At 40.3% G+C, this 17,878-nt stretch overlaps 1 protein-coding gene across 1 annotated transcript; it reads right to left on the reverse strand.

The window, feature by feature from the left end:
- Window positions 1-12,825: 12,825 nt before the first annotated feature.
- Window positions 12,826-16,795, reverse strand: egr1 (early growth response 1). The gene is made up of 2 exons (XM_055034000.1): window positions 16,138-16,795; window positions 12,826-15,448 (listed from the first exon to the last, which is right to left on the reverse strand). Exons 1-2 carry the CDS (start codon window positions 16,346-16,348, stop codon window positions 14,121-14,123), a joined length of 1,539 nt encoding a protein of 512 aa, XP_054889975.1. The 5' UTR covers window positions 16,349-16,795; the 3' UTR covers window positions 12,826-14,120.
- Between the last annotated feature and the right edge of the window lie 1,083 nt (window positions 16,796-17,878).

The raw sequence follows: 17,878 nt of genomic DNA on the forward strand, positions 1-17,878 counted from the left end.
CACTTTCTGCCAATTTTGTATGAATTTTTGTTTATGCTTCCTCAACACAATATTTTAGCAGTTTTTGTTGTGAAGCCACTTTTATACCTGCATGATTTTACTATACATGGCTCATATGTGCTTATATGAATAACTTGATAACCAATTTATTGCTTCCCAATAAATATCCACAAGAATAAAAGACAATAAAGAAACTGAACCTAAATTGAAATATATATAAACACCTGAGGTTTAAGGTACAAATACTCAAAGATATGCAGGGTAATATGTTAAGAAGACACCAAGTTAACACATTCCTTAACTTAAAAATGTATCTACCGATCTCTTTATTGTCTAAAATGGTTACTGTTTAAAATGTTCTTCAGAAAAATAACCCAAATCTTCAAGAATGAATGATTTTTGTAAATTTCTAAAAAAATCTCTCGGTCTAAGTATTCCTGTTTAAAAATAGATTCACACATGGCTCATAAAAACTACATCAAAACCTAAAATTCTCTCCATATTTGACAAGTATTTCATGGTCTGCAACATTTTGTGATTCTTCCTAACTTATTCACTAATATTAATGTTTGGGATGCAGGTATTTTGAAATTGACCAATGTTGTGACTTCCCTGAACTTCTGGGTGTCTTCAACACTTTATAAAACTTTACTATTTATTTCACTGCCTTTGACTATAAAATGTCTTCAGTAAGCAAACATCTGGCACTGCATAGGATTTTCTCTGCGGCTAAAGGTAGCTTAGATGAATTGAGTTGCTGATTATCTAGTTTAGGGTACGTTTTTGTACAGTTCCATTTAATAATTATTTTCTCTGTTTCTCAAACATAGTTTAAAAGAATAAAATAAAATAAAATAAAATGTTGTGGACTGGATCTAGATTGACTTGATGGTCCAGATAAGTATCAAATACTAGACCTTGAAAATGATTGCTATATTATATGTTTGCTTCTGGTTTATCATTTTCCCAAACATAAGCCATTTCAGGACATTATACAATAAGTTCTCGGTTTTCTTATAGAGATCATATTAATTAAATCCGCTGTTGAATATTGTGCTGAACTGGAACTAGAAAACTAATAATAAACTTGGTGAATCAACCCAGAGGTTCAGAATATGTGTTGTTGTGAAAAACAGGTAGAGCTGCAAAAAGAGGACCAATAACAATGAAGAGACATGAAGAAAGCCGAAGAGAAAGAAGCTTAAACTGTTCGTATATAGCCAGTCATAGTAAATCATCAAGCCGTCTAAAACATTTTCATCAGCAGTACTGCTATCTTTGTGCAACAATTCCTTCGTTCATTTAAATTCTCCTTTGTCTAAATGACCATTAAAGATAAACCTTTAGACCTTTTTTAGCCCAGAAGGCAGAGAGGTCATTAAATGTTGGAGTTAAAACGTGTCGTGGTTAATTAGTAATGTTAAAATGTCGTTTAAAAAAAACTTAGATAAGGGAGCTGAGTATGAACATACATCTAGAGACACAGTAGCAGAATGCAGATCATTTGTCATTTGTTTCTATTCTTTAGCTTCTACCAGGAAAATCTTCAGTGTCATAAGTCTCAGAGGGATCAGTTCTGCTAACATATCTCAAAGTCTTCGTCAAGAATAGAGCTAAAAGCAGTGGGACTCGGTCAGGATCAGTAAAAAGGTGCAGAAGTGAACAAGCTTTGTGAAAATGTCAACGTGAACCTAACGTTATCTTGATAACTCACTATTCTCCTTCAGATGATAGACCCCATACTGTTTTTGTTAGATTTTCTTTTCATTGTTTCCTGTCTTTCTCCATCAAATTTAATATAATAAGAAATACTTTGTGCAAACTTAACACAAGCTTTCCCTGTGAAGTACTGCCGACCACTGAGTAGCTTGCTGCTACATGAGATAAATCAACTGAAAATACTTTTTTTTGTGTCTGGGGAATTCAGATTAGATGAAGAATTTGCAAAACAAGATCAGCATTGTGTTGCTGCTGAGATGTAAACGTCTGATAGCATATGTTGCTTTAAAACTACTGCTGTCAAAGCAGGATTTTATTTCAGTCTTACTGCAAATCTGAAATAATGTAGATTTTTAAAAATCCTTCTATAAATATATCTTATTAAACACAGTATAAATATACTACTACAAAAACTAGTTTTACAAAATTGATGCAGCATCTTAATGTGTGCAAGTGACAATGGATAAATTACAGATTTACATAATCAGCATTTTCAACTGTGGACAAAATTAGACCAAGTTCTGAAGTGGACTTTTTGTTTCTGTGATCTGCCGACTTTATTGGTTAAGATAGCTCTCGTTTCAGGTTACTGTGAGGCTGCAGTACTTCTTGTGCATTGATGCTGGTGGACAACAGACGTAGCCAGCAGGTATCCCACCCCCCAGCTTCCTGCAGCACCCTGATGACATCAGCTGGTGTGGAAAGTAGCCATTAGTTCCACCTCATCACTGGGGGACAAATATAGCATCACAAGGCTCTCATCAGACAGGGAGGACAGCTGTAGTTAGGGGGCGGAACAGGAAACCTGGCCAGATGATGGTACACATTCAGGGCAACTCTCCTTTATCACCGATTCTCCTATCTCACTGAGAGTCGTAATCACGCTGTCATGGCTGACAACACCTTAACGCCGCTTCCAAAGAGGCTCATGGATCTTGTGCGTGTTTGAGGCACGGCCTGCTTCACACGTCTCCTTTAAGGATGCAGGATGTACAGACCTAATTCCAACCAATTTTATACCCACTGATGATACATATATGGTCATGAATACTTTTCATTCTACTCTTCTTGGCACAGTACTACTATGTAACACATTAAATTAGCATTTGAAAACCCTAACAACGCTTTCCATTTTAATACACATTACCTGCTGTGAATCGAATATATTTGCTAAGCAATTCTTAACACAGACAGAGATCACCAAGCAGTCTCCCATCTCTAATACCTACATGATCTTTTGAAAATAGCTGGCTCATTTGAAGGCAATTATGACACTACTGCACTCTTGTTTTCGCAGTTGCTTTCCTGGCTATCTTTGCATTTGCTTTTAAGTAGTTTCCTGACTGAAGAATTTCTTGCAAGTATGAATAGTTTCTGCTTCTGCAGTGTGGAGGAGAAACAATCAGTATTTTCATCAGATTATTGGCAGCATGAGATAGTGCAGATGTACAGAGTTTCTGCACAGAGCAGAAACTATACAGAAACTCATAAATTAAGAAACGAGAAACGCTCTTTGTGCATATCTTATTAACTGAGATCAGACGGAATTATATATTGGCCATTTGAAGGTGACAACTCTGGGCCTGGTTTTTAAGGTAGCTGTAACCCAGAAATACATTGCCAAGTTTCCCTCCCTCTACTCCTTACAGCTCAGTCCAATGAATCAGCACCTCTGCACTGTTCAACAAATACATATTGCCGTTTAACTGCATTCTGAAAAACTCACCTCTTTTTGTTAGACAATCACCTACCCAAGATGCACAATTTTGAGGTGTGTGAGCATTTCCCCACTGGAATTATCAACTAAGTCTGGAGAATTGCCTGGTGAGATACTTTTGGGTGCAGCCAGCGCACTGACAGGACACAACATGCATAGCAGCCACCGCAACAATGGTGTTACAATAAATTACTTTGAGCGCTGCCTTCCCTGTGGGAACTGCTGCCCGGCGAGAATTGCTTCAAATTCTCTGAATGCCAGTGCCTGCGGTCCACACTAAATGGGTAAGCTACCGCTTCAGCTACCAGGCTCTCCCAGGACCCAGATATTTTGCAAACACAATGATGAAACATCACAATATCGCAATGGGAGGTTTGTGCATGCTTTTTAATATTTTGGGAGCTACTGTGCTTCATCCCACAAAATGAGAAGTCACCCTTGAAGAACTTTCCAGGACACTAAAAAAAAACTCCATATTGCGGCTTTGTGTAATTTGTTGTTGATGGACTAAGATCGAAATTAATCCAGTTTTTAACATTTATAAAATCAGTGGGTCTGGTTTTTATATTTTTTCCATTTTAACTGGGATCTATTTTCATTTCATATGTGATTAGGCCTCAGCATTTAAATGAGGCTTTGCAACAAGCAGATAATGAGAGCTGCTTTTGTCATCCCTGGTGCTGCATTATGAAAGCACTGCAGTCACAACACACACAGCTCCACTGTCAAAACACCAAATAATGTCTCTTTCAAGTCATGGCAGTCCTGTTTCTATTATGTTTGGCCCTGAACTAATACCGCTTTATATTTCAGATAGTGTGAGTGGGATTTCTGTGGCACACCACATTATTTATTATCTAACAAATAGGTTAGGGATTATTAGTCGGTTGCTCGTAGACCAAATGCGCTAGGTATTATTAAGTTCCATTGAATTGTGGTGTGTGTGTGTGTGCATGCATGGTGAAACAGGTGGCCACAGAGTTGGTGCAGACACCTGGGCTCCATCTTTTTAATGACAGGTGTTGAAGTCACTGCAGGTCACATCTGGAGGGTGGAGGGAGAGACCCAGATTTTCTCTTAGCTCTCTTTTGATGTATCAGAGCGAGATGCTGGATCAGATCACAGGAGATGGCTTGTTTTTAGCTTTAAAATACACAAATGCCCCCAAAAAACAGGAAAACACAAGAACCCTATTTGTAGCAAAATCTGGTTTGAGTAATATTGAGTCAAAGAGGCTCAAGACATGCACATACTCACACATGCGCCACTGTGGCGCTCACCTTTAATCTGTGCCATTGTGACAAGCCGGTGGTTGTTCTGAACTCTTGAACTGCAGCTTTAAGCGAAAGTGGCTGCCCTGAAACGCATTCCCGCTGTTTCATGCGGAGAGCCAGTTATAGAAATGTGAATATTTCAGGTTTGTTAAAGAAAAGGCCAACAGAAGCATTTAGAATAAATAGATTTGCTTCAAAATAAAATCTGGGCAGCTGAAAAGAGGAAATTTTAAGGCGCTGCTGGATATTTGTTACAGTCTCAAATAGGTGCTGTTTTCTTGCCAAAAGGCTTGTATTCTCGATTTTCATGAAAAAGGTAGATGGTTGTAAAAAGCATCAATCATGATCAAATACATGGAATGGATTTCAGTGTTTTGCAAAAGTATTAATACCTGTTAAGTCACATTTATAAGGTTTAATGTAATGTAATCCACATTTCTAATGTATAATATTTGATAAATTAACATAAAACAAAGCGTTATAGTTGGATGAAGAAAAGTTTTAAAGGTATTCTGAAAGGTTTGGTGTGTTTTACTGTGATACCCCCAAATAAATGCATGCAACCAATTGCCATCAAACGTCACCTAACTGATTAATGAAGCTCACCTGCATGTTACCCACATATATAAAATGAAAGTAGAGCCATTCTGTGAAGGCATCTGTTATTTGCTAGGAAACATTAGACAAACAGCATCATGAAGACCAAGTGACTCACCAAACAGGTCAGAGAAAAAGTCGTGGAACGATTTAAAAGGTGCTCAAGCTAGAAAGCAATATCTGAGTTTTGAACACCTGACAGAGCACTGTTCATCAAAGAAGAAAATACAACAGCACAAATGCAAAGGCCTTGACATATCTCTCTGTATTAGAGCCACTTCAACCTCACAGGCCTGTCTCCATCCCTATCCACATTTTTGTTAGCAACCTGAAGTCCTTTATATTTAGAGATATACATTTATGATGCAGTGATGTGTACTCTCAGTAGAAAAGAAGAAAAGAACTGAAAAGGTAATTTTCTCTCTTCATCCTTTTTGTTGATCTGTGTTCACAGTATTTCTACAAATCCTTTTTTTTTCATCTCCTTATGATCTGAGTCAGTGTTTTCTCAACTTCAATGTGTTTGGAGTTACATTCTTACTAGGCTTGTCCTTACCAGACTGCACAGCAACAAAGTCACAGATATGGAGATCCACAAAGAACCTTATTAGATCCTAGTGGAAGAGTACAGATCACTAAAACTGACTCAGCTTTGAAAACAAACATGTGGGAGAGAGCTGTGCAAAAATGAGGTCGAAACCAACCAAGACATGGCCATCCAATTAGACTGATAGACCATGAAGAAAATAATTATTAGTCAGAGGAAGAGGGTTAGAAGGAAATGGTAACTCTAGAAGATCTCCAGTTCATCAGCTTAGATGAAAAACTTAGTCAACAGGGCCCGCCACAAATATATTTATGGAAGCATGCCAGGATTGTTGGAAGTAATCATTAACAAGGCCAGTTTGTAGTTTGCCAAAAGTCATACAGGAGAAAAAAGCTAACATAAGGAAAGAGTCGCTCTGGTCAGATTTAACCAAAATTTTTCCACCATGAGTAGCAGAAAACTAATGCCTTGAACACACCATCTCCACTGTCAATACCGATGTTGAGAAAATTGCTTTTAATACTGACCATTTTGACCAAATTTGGTCATTAAGGTTTGTTTATCAGTTCTGCTTTTTGGCTGAACTCAAATCCACATTTTAATTATACTCTTTTTATATTGTTTTTAATGCTATTTTTATTTATGAATCAAGATTTTACGCAGTTCCCTTTGAAGCTTCTTAAAAGCTGTTCATTACAAATCTGCTGCACAACCCACATCCTTCAAATAGGAAGAGAAAATCTGAGAAGAATTTCTACATTTATTTATCCAGCTTCACAAAGTCTGTTCAGCGATTGCAGACGGAAAAAACAACAATAACTCAAACGTACTTACAAGACCTTTAAGGTTCTGTTTGCATTTCAGAGCCACCCAGGTGTCTTTTGTGGAGCTGTAGTGTACTTGATGCCGAGTTGAAGAGGTGTCATATTTGGAGGTACTTAAGGATGTGCTGTTTTTGTTGTTTGTTCAAAGCCACTTACTTCAATCAAGCAAGTCTTATTAGGTAGAGCTGGAGTTGCCAGGACACCTGTAGATCATTACGGAGCTGATACGTCAAAAAATCTGCTTTGATTCATTTTAAAGATAGCTGCTGCGAGTTGCGCCTCTCTCACACCTCTCGAGCTTTGAACAGTTTGAAAAGAACACAATCACACATTTTAAAACAAGAAATAACAAAACTATTGTGTTACAAAAAATGTGACATGATGTGAACCTATAGGATGCCTTTAAGATACAAAGAAAGCACCTGTCAATCCATGAGATGCTGGATTATAGATGGACTTTAGCACTTTAGCTGCATAACACAATGTTGTCAGAGCCCAAAAGACGCATAAATATTTAAAATGTTAAACATAAAAAAAAAATAAAAAGCAGAAATTATTAACAGTAATTTCTAACACCAAAAAGATATTTGGATTCACATTTTTAATAAGTTCAGAAAGTAGATGTGACACGTGGGAAATTATGTCTCAGTGGTGGAGTGGATTCGGAGAGTTGCAGGTTTGATTCTAGTTTTCTCCTATCACATGTTAATGTGCTCTTGAACCAAGTAGATAACCCCAATGGATCAGCAGGAGAGCTCATAAAAATGACATCTTGAATATAGTCATGTACCTTCAAGAATAAAATACAGGCTCATCATTTGGAGTAAAACTAAGAAGTAGGCTTCTGAATGCTGTCAGACTTTTTATGTTTTTATTTGTACATATTTTTTTATTTTTTCAGAGACAACAATTCCTCACTGTGGGGATTTACAGAGAGTCCAACACAGAGCTCTTTTAAATCCTTCTGTTACCTGCCAGTTTGTTACATCTCCAAGCTATTGGGTTTCAGAGAAGATTTATGTTGACTTCCCCCTCATCATGGAAAAAAATCATCATTTATATTTTCATGAATTCAAATTCAAACTCCCATTCTGCCTTGTTTGTTTTTTATTGACTCAAATTCAGAATTGCAGACATACCAAAATCAAACTTTATCAGCTGTGTCCTTGGCATAACTTTTCCCTGTACGCCTTTCTATATATTGATTGATTTCGATCATAGAAATAAGTGTACCTGTTGTGAGTCACAATGCTGAACAAAACAGAACAGGTAAAGTCATAAATATTATCTTCTGTTCCAGTTAAGCTGTTTCCTGTTTAAATGTTGCAATTCACCTGAAATTCACCAGTGAGGAGACTGGAAATCAATCAGTTGATCTATCAATGCCAAAAAGTGCAACAGATGTCATAGAACAGGGAGAAGCACCTGACGACTGTTTTCGTTAGATAAAAAAGCCATCCCAGCAAGGCAGACAGGAGCCTAGAACATGAGATCAATGGAGCATATTTAAAAGACATTAGAGAGCAGTCCTACTGTCACAGTTCTGTGATAAAGCACAGGAATCTAGCCTTCAAGCATACAGCGCCACTTTTCCCTATGAATGTGATCCTCCAGTGGCTACCCTCCTTTGCTTAATCTCTCCATGTCTAGATGAAAGATGGAGAAAGGCCAGCAATGTCTAAGCCAGGATTTGGTTTGTCCTACCCAACGCCGGGTCTCTCCCCAGCGACCCGAGGGACATCGACGGGTGAGGACGGAGGAGAATGTATGGCTGCTGGCTCCAGAGTCCCTCATTCACTCTCTAACTTGCTCACATTAAAGAGAGCTCTAATCACTGCAGGGACTTGGCCAATGATGTGCTTATCAAACGGCATATTTCAAAAAGGCATCTTAAAAGGCCCGAGGGCGAAGAGGCAATAAGAGCACATTTGTATGTGGATGAAAGGGAAAAGTGTAGACAGACCTTGCATCAGAATGCAGCAGGGGGAGATCATTAGCATCACTAGCAAAATATGCAGAGAGAAGGAGAGAGTGAGGTGGCGCTGGGATGGAGTTGTTGGGCTGTGGGAGAAAGAACAGTTCCCTTCGCCGTTCTTTTTTTTTTTTTTTCTGTTATACAAAGTTCCCAAAAAGAATACGAGAACAAATACATTTTTGAACAAAGGATGGTCTCTTGAAGTGGAAGCCCACGGGGGTGCGTGAGGTGGTTCCACTGTGGGTTACAACAGAGTGAAGCCACAAACGCATCTCCTCTGACTCTCCGCTGACAGAACACACCCAGCACGTGAGCTTTGAAATGTGAGGAAGAGCCTCGAATCAAACACGAAGCTGCACAATCCCACCGTTCATTCAGTGGCAATGGCTGTATATCTCTCTAGCATTCTGGTTATGGACTCTAACAAATTCAGGCCACAGCCCCCCTCTGTGTGACAAACTGTTTAAAATATCGTAAAAGGGCTGAGAGAAGCATTGTTTGTGGTTTCTATGTAGAGACTTTCCAACAGTGTGGAAATATGAAAAAGTTTTGATTGAAAATCTGCTGAATGGCTCTTTATTTGCTGCCAGACACCAAAATGATGCTGCAAACGCTAAGAGGACGTGTCAGATTTCAGCAGTTTAAGCCACACAAGGAGTCTTGAGAATTCCCCTCCAAAACAAGAAAAAAAGCAGAATAAGCTTCTGCCATGTTTTAAACATTGACATGATTTATCTGAGCGCAAGGATGATTTGTGTTTGTGTGAGACAAACAGTTTTTTTATGTGCTCATTTGCAAACATTTATAAAAGAGCATGAGAAGCACTGAGCTTACAACGAACTGAGGTAATGTGTTTTTATCTTTTGCTGCATCGTTTTGAATGTTTTTGTTCCGTTTCTTGTTCTGTTACCAGAACCCTTTTACAAATGCATGTGAACTAGATATATTATCCTCACTCATCTACACTATTCACAATCAAATAATTTTCAGCAAAAAGTGGCAACTTTTAAATGAGAAAGTTCTTTAAAAAATTACAAAAAAGGTGGGAACTTTTGACAAATAATTTTTTTATTCTCCTTTACATACTTTTGCTTGTTTCGGTTTTGAAAGATGTAGACAAATGTGTCTAAAAAAATAAGCCTAACATGTAATTAGTAGAATAAGCTAATATTAAGAATTTAAAAAAATCCAACATTTATTTTGACTGTTAGAAAATAAATGTTTTTAATTGAATCCTCAGTACTATAGTTGCTGTTATCTAGGAATCATTTATAAAATTAATACTTTACTTTTTTAAGGTTGTAAGACTTTCACAGAACCTTGAATGAATAATGCAGGACATCCTGTTTCTTTGGGGAATAAATAAAATGTGACACAGAGGTTTATTACTTCTAGCCGCAGGTCAGTAGGCTGGATGAGGACTCATATTTATGCAGGATGCTTAGAGAAGAAATAAAGTCTCCTGAGCTCAATGTCACAGAAAGGCAGGGTTCACCAAGTCTTCATAACATATGTTACGAGCTATCCACTTGCCTTTTGTTTTGTTTTGTTTTTTGTTTTTGTCTCTGGGAGGAATGTCTGTCTTTTCAGTTCTATTGCTTAACTCTACTGAGGCATGAATTAAAATGTTTCCCTTTTTATCTGTCAGTGCATTATTTGAGCTTTTTTTTGCAATAAATACAGGATGTGTGTGGAAAAGCACCACTGTTAAGTACAGTGGAGGATCTGTGATGCTGTGGTCCTCTGAACCTTGTTGGTGTGCAAATTATTTAGTTTTTGTCAGTGAGCTAAAATTTTTATTTTCATCACCTTTAGTCATCACCTTTAAGGAGGGTGATGACTAAATAAATATGGCCTAATAATATATTTAAGTTTGAGCTATGAGGTTTGTTTGTTCAGTGCCCTAAAAATCTTGTAGGATCAGCGACGAAATTGTAAGAGAAAACCCAGGATTCTGGATAAAGAAGGTTTGTGCTCAGAATGAAATATGATGATGCAGCAATTTGTTTAAAACAATTATTTATTAATCAGATTTTTTTTCCCCCAAATTGAAAAAATTTTCAACTTTAGTGTGGAATTATACCACACCATTCTTTGCATAAAATAAGGATAAATGCATCAGAATACCCAAATACGGTAATCAGATGCGCCTATAGCCCAGGAACATTCAGGGTTAAGTTCATAACATTTCCAGATTTAAAACAAAGGACAAAAACTGATATATATGGAAAAAATTCACGTAGTTATGCTCCTATACATTGGCATCAGTGCATCCTACAGTTCAGTGACATGCGATCAGGGGATGCAGGTGAGGCAGGGCCTCACTTGTCATCATGGAAAAATAATACATATTGATAAAATAATTTGTAGTTTGTAGTACCTATTTTTCATTTAGTTTAACCAATTTTGATTGTTTTTTCTTCAAAATTACTGAATTTTCACATTTCCCCATTCAAATGCTCAGCAGTGAGCTGAGCCTCACCTGGGACTGATCACCTCTCCTAACTGCACTGGCTGCCATTCGGAGAGCATGCTCCTCCTGTCTGTACGTTGCCAATGAAATGATTAAAAACATTTAAACTACGAACTGATTTTTCATAATTTAGCTTATGCATATAATGTATAGTGCTTGTTGTCACCATGTGGGTGTCACGCGTTTCGTGTGCTGAGCAGCGATCAGAAACGGCAGAGAACGGATTCGAGGTGAGGCAGGCAGTTCTCTGGCCTCATGGCAGGGGGCGCTCATGATCCCAGACATCGTGACTCCACCACTGCAGAGTAAGAGACAGAAACAGCGAGCCATACAGTAAACAACTGAAGCTTCACGAAACGAGTCTGCGTGTAGCTTGTCGGACATAAAGCGAGAGAAAAAGGTGGTTTGATTTGTACTAAAGTTTAGTGTTATGCTGTGCAGCATAGCACTAAACTAATAATACCTATATTTACAAATTTCATTGAATTATCCTACCATGGCAGCACGACTGTGGATGGCATGTGTCGTCTCTTTGCCCTTCAGTGTTGTCCGCATGCGCGAAGTGTACGTACGTAAACAGTAACGTGCAGGCGGTCTTGTGATGAAGTCAGCGCCTCAGCATCCATGAGCCTCAGTGCACAGCGAGGCGAACACACACAGGCGCATGAACACAGCTCATCAGACTCAGTTTGGAAATTCAGGATCAAGAGACCAATTATCTTAATTATTCTCCTTTTCCCTCCATCACTCTCGTCTGCATGTTTTCCCGCTTTCTATTTTAGCCGTGTTTGCATTTGTGGGTGTTTGGGTTTGTGCATTTCACAGCACAAAATGACTCCAAAGCTCACGGAAAGGCAACTTTACGTATGCAGCAGCTTTTTTTTTTTAACAAAACAAACAACAATAAAAAAACAGAAAAAAAAATCAGCAAAAGAAATACAGCTGTCTTAAATCCAAAGCCACACATGAAGCAAGAATCTTTTTGCCCTGGGAACATTGTGGCCCTTAAATAACGATGGTGCAATGAAGCTGGAAAACCATCAGAAGCTGCGTGTAGAGCTGCAGGCCAGGCCGGCCGGCCTGCCTCCGTTAACACCACAACCTGCACAGAAATTAACCAGTCAACTTCTGCAGCTCGCTTGCTAAGAGCTGACAGCGTCTCGTCTGCCGCTTGCGGAGAAGCGGGGCAATTATTGTGTGATGGGTTTCACCTGTTCCCGGTGAAAATAACTTGGTGCGCGTCTCAGGACAGTGAAATACATCCATAAAGGAAAAATCATTCTTCTGTCACCCCACAGAGCCAAAGACATTGTCATTTTTGCTCAAAGATCAAATCCCTGAAGGCATGCTTGCCCAGCAGTGAGGATATGAAATATTTAATAAAACAGAAATGTATATAAATTCAGTCTCTTCAAAAAAAAGTTAAATCTAGTCAAAAGTTATTGATCTTGAGAATTTGGAGGCATCAAAGCAATGGACTAGTGTTATCATTATAGGACTTGGTTTGTATTTATGAAGATGAAGCAGATTACTTTTTTATGGTTTAAATCCATTGATTATAAACAAACAGAGTTTGATGAGAAAATAGTATTTTACTCGCATGATATTTTTATGACATTTAGTGTGATGTGCAAAGCAGTCTGAAGTATCCTAAGAAACAGAGCAGTCAAACGATGAAGTATGAAAACAACTCTTCATATATATTCATATTTTTATTTATTTATATTTCATTTCTGGAAGGATATCTTGTACACCAAATATCCCACTGGCAGTTAAGCGCATTCAATGTGTTTAGAAGCCAGAAACAGTCACTTGTTTTAACGAACACAAATACAAAATAAAGATAACCACAAAATAATGAACTGCATGTATATAACATACAAAAGAATCCCATGCCTACTCAGTAGGTAACTTCAACATTCCAGCTCTTGAAGATGTGGATATTTACACTTACAAAAATATATAGTTTTTTATCTTTTGTTTTTTCTTCTTCTTCTTCTTTTTGCTTACATTCTGATAAAATGAAGCGGTGCCCTCATAGCTCGTCCCTTTTCTTCCTCCCTCTGAGTGCGTACATTCTGTAACAAAAATATTCCCTCAACCCTTAAGGCGAGATGCAGTGCATCCACTCTCGCGCTCAGCCGAGTCGCAACATCTGCAAGGCTTCACGAAAGGCACCGAATAACAGGAGCGTTTGTCTTGTTTAGGTTTTTTTTCAACAATTTTTTTTTTTTTTTTTTTTTCCATTTCTCTGTTTTTCAATATAACCAAGCGATATGTCACATGTGAGAAAGAGATAGTACCAGTGGATGATATTTACAACAGAAACTAACATCACTCTTACTCATGCTCGAATACTTAAGTGCTTCTTTTTTTTTTAATCTCAAACAATGTCAAAACATATCACAGCATCATCACTACATAATAGAGAAAGTATGTAGAAAATATGGCCCTGCTCACTTCAAATAATACAATGCAAATATGCAAATAATTGTTCACATCAGTGGTACCGAGGAATGATAAAAACGAAACATGGCACATGTACAATATACATAAATGATAGCTTATGTATATCATTCAATGTCTTTTGTATAAATGTCTCAAGGACAAACGTGCCTGAGGAATCTGTCTGTCTCTTGGCGTGGGGTTTATTTTTTGTTTTGTTTTTTCGGTCTGTGATAGAACAGACCCGCCGGAGCCGTTTTCTGTCTGTCTCAGGAGTCCTATATGCATTTGAAGTGCTGCATTAGTTTTACAGAAAAAAATCCTTTTACATGTTACGCTGTCCTTGCCCAGTCCTTGACATGTGTCTCTTTTTTTTTCTTTCAGGCAAATCTCAAGATTCACCTGCACTGCACCCGGTAGCGAAAAAAAGTGCTTTTTGGAGGAGGGAAACTAAGTCCTTTTGATGCTGATTTCTTTCCCCTCTAAAATGGAAACCTTGCAGAAGAAGTGCTTTGAGAGTACAAAAAAGTTTTTCTCCCTGCTCCTTTCTTAGCAGATCTCGATTGTCCTCGGGGAAAGAGTGGTCTGCATGTCTGAAAGAGGGGTGGGCACTGGGGAGCTGTAGATGTTGGACGCAACTGAAGAAGGGAAGGAGGTGGCAATTTGAGACTGGAAGGTGGTGGACATCGACGCCGATGGATAGGTGGTGGCAACGGAAGGAGAGGGATAGGAAGTGTGGATGGGAGAGGAGTAGCAGGAGGTGACTGGAGACGGGTAAGAAGACACTGGAGAAGGATAGGAAGTGATGGGAGAGGGGTAGCTGGAGGCGGGTGAAGCAGAAGATGCTGGAGCCGACGTTACTACAGCAGCTCCAGCCTTCTCTGCCTTCTTGTCCTTCTGCCTCAGGTGGATCTTTGTGTGCCTCTTTCTCTCGTCGCTGCGGGCAAACTTGCGTCCACAGATCTCACAGGCAAAGGGCTTCTCCCCTGTGTGGGTGCGGATGTGTGTTGTCAAGTGGTCGCTGCGGCTGAAATTTCTCATGCAGATGCGGCACTGGAAGGGTTTCTGACCAGTGTGGATGCGGATGTGACGTGTCAGCTCATCAGACCGCGAGAAGCGACGGTCGCAGGTTTCCACAGGACAAGCGTAGGGCCTTTCATGTGGCGGTGTCTTGCTTGGTCGTGTGGGGTACTTGCGCATGCGGCTGGGCTTTATCAACTGGGACTGGTAGATGTTTTTTAAGTCCTGGGAACCAGTCTGAGTGGCAAAGGCCTTGATGGTGGACAGAGGAGTAAGTGATGGCTGGTTTGACTGACTCTGGAAGGGCTTTTGGTCTGGGGGCACCAGGCTGATCTCTCCCTGTTGCTGGGGGAAGAGGTAGTCAGGAATCATGGGCACAGGGAAACTTGTGCTGCAGGTCTTGCCGTTGGGATATGCAGGGGGTGGGTACTGCACTGACCCAGCTGAGCTGGCGAACCCCTGACTCTGGTCTGGAAAGATGTCAGAGTTGGGGCTGGAGTATGTCGGAGCAGCTGAGTAGATGGGATTGGGCTCGCTGTGGTGGATTGAGGTGTTGAGGCTGGAACTTTGTGATGAGGAAGAGGTTGAGGAGGAAGAAGTGGAGGAGGACGGGATGGTTGACGAGGAGGATGAAGAGGTCTGTGACGAAGCTGAGGAAGAGCTGGAGGTGGGAGCAACGTTGCTCATTAAGCCGGTGAACAGGCCCAGGATGGGCTCCGCCCAGAGGCTGTTGCTGCATGTGGTGGCCGGTTCAAGGGTGAAGCGGCCAGTGTAGGATATGGGGGGCAGCCTCTGGGTGGGGTATGTTTGCTCCCCAACTGGCTTGTCACAGGGGAAGGGGATATCAGATAGCGTATCTGCAAAAAGCACAAGAAAAAAGAGACATTAGTCAAACTATCGATATGTAAAAAATCGAGGGAACTGCTGCCAGAAAGGTGGGCAGCATGTCACCCCTCTCCTCTGTGATAGGTCAGTGAGAAACACTCTGCAAGCAAACTCTTCACTCTTAACTCCTAAACTGTCTTTATATCTTAGAAAGCAGCTTTGCAAGCTTCCTGAGGTCACATTTTCCTTTATGAACAATTTCTCAATCTTTCTTTCATTTTCCGCTTTCCTGTGTTGCACAAGCACACACAGAAACACACAGATTCCTAAAGATCACCAGAGCCAAAGGCAATTGATTACCAAAAGCTACAGCTCAGCTGGTTTTAGTAATGTAATTTGGATTGAGCAAAAGGAGCATCTAAAGCATGTAGTGACAGAACAGCATTTTGCTATTTTGGGTACAAATCATGTGACGATATATTTTAATTTTATTTATGTTGAGCTAAGTTTTGTAATGTTTCATACAAGCATCTAAAATTGCCACTTTATTTTAGGTTGCAAAGCCACAACTCTGAACATTTAACAGCTAGTTGAACATCAATATGTAGCAAGGAATCTAAGTTTTATGAAATGTATTTTTTTGTTGTTGTTGCTTAGCAAATATAATCTAAACTTTAATACAACAGTAAGTAAAAGAATCTGAAGGAGATTCTTGTCTTACCTCCAGGAAGATGTTCGTACTGCTCCCCTGGCTCCCCGGAGCCAAAGCCTGCACCCTCGGGTGCGGAGGCAGTGAGGAAGGGGGTCCCCGCAGAGGTGAGCATCATCACCTCCTCCAGTTTGGGGTAGTTATCCATGGGGGAGTGAGGGAAGCTCAGAGGCTCTGAGATCTGCAGGGCAGGGAGGATCATCTCGGTCTTGGCTGCAGCCATCCTCTGCTGGTGCTGAGGCTGCGCTGGTGGCTGCTGCGGAGTCGCTGTATGTGTGCTGGCAGAGCGGTGCCTCGCAGGTGGAGGGGATCACTTAGCCCAACACTTCAGCTGATGCGGCGGGAGACCTTGTTTTCAGCTTTCCTCCGTAGCTCTTCTTCTCCCGTTGCTGTTCTTCTTCTCCTCTCAAAAGTGAGAAAAATCCACTCGTCTTTTCAGCAAGAAGAATCTAATCAGTCCTCTCATTCCCTAAGATTAATCAAAAATGATCAACAGATCAATTTTGATTTTTTTTTTTTGCTTTGAATTAGGTTACCTATCCAATCAGGTTCTGACCGTCTCCGACGGTTGTTTTGACTTTTTTTGTTGTTTTACTTTTGCAGAGATGTTTCTCAGGCAGAGACTTCTATGTATCTCTGTTCTAACAGTTGCTCATGTGGGCTCTCAGAGCTCTCTCTATGAGCTTCGAGGTTTCCCCGCTCTTATATACACTCTTGTCGTGACGTAGATGTCCATATTTGGAAGAGAGGAAGTCCATATTTAGGCATTGCAGTGAACACACGCCGGCCAGAGGGACAGCAGAGGAGCGACTTTATATTAAGCGCTTGCAGTAAATTTGCGGAGACAACGGCGCTCACCCCTCCTCTCTGCTCCCGAATCGATGCGTCTTCATAACCGAGCGGCTCGGGCTGACAAGCGGCGTAATTCTGGCTCTCCCCCGGTCCTTCGGTAGATCCGATTCGGATTTCCCATCTGTGCAGCGGGCTGCCGGCTGCTCCCGGAACCCTCTGCACCGCCGTGCCTTATAAGGTCGTGACTACATAAGGACCTATTCCGGTGGGTTTCCATTTCCCATGTCCTTATTTGGAGCTTCCTGAGGCAGCGCCGATCGCTTTTTTGGCAGAAAATGAGACCGAAGTGCAAATCACGTCCAGCGTTCACAATAACTAATGCTGGCAGCAGAACTCGACTTGTCTGTGTGAAAGCATATGCACGGACTCAACTGAAGAGTTTATCTGTGAGAACCTGAAGTCTAAGCAGGGAGTTATTCACATTTAGAGATTTTAATAAGTGTTAAAGTTTCAAAGTCAGCCTGACATAAATGTCTGTATCAATGCATTTAATTCTAAAAAATTATATATATATATATATATATATATATATATATTATATATATATATATATATATATATATATATATATATATATATATATGCTTCAAATATATAATATTGTGCAAACTCTGCTGCAAACTTCCTCTAAATTAACTTTCCGTCTCCCTCGCCTGCGCCATTGATTTATGGGCGCGCAGATAGCCGGATGCTGACGAGGTGCGGGGCGATCCGTCTAATTGAGGGGTGTCCCCCCCTCTGCTCAATATTCACGGGATCTCTCTGCCACTCAGCGGCCTAATGGGCCGCATTAACAACGCAGCGCGCAGCTGCGAGGACGCCTGCGGGATGCCGATGTTCCCCCGGCTGCTCCAGCTTCGCCCCGGCGCGCCGGGTCCGCTCGGTGCGGTGCTGACGAGAA

Source organism: Poeciliopsis prolifica, unplaced genomic scaffold (genome assembly GCF_027474105.1).
Source record: "Poeciliopsis prolifica strain line A6 unplaced genomic scaffold, Auburn_PproV2 SCAFFOLD009, whole genome shotgun sequence".
NCBI lineage: Eukaryota > Metazoa > Chordata > Actinopteri > Cyprinodontiformes > Poeciliidae > Poeciliopsis > Poeciliopsis prolifica.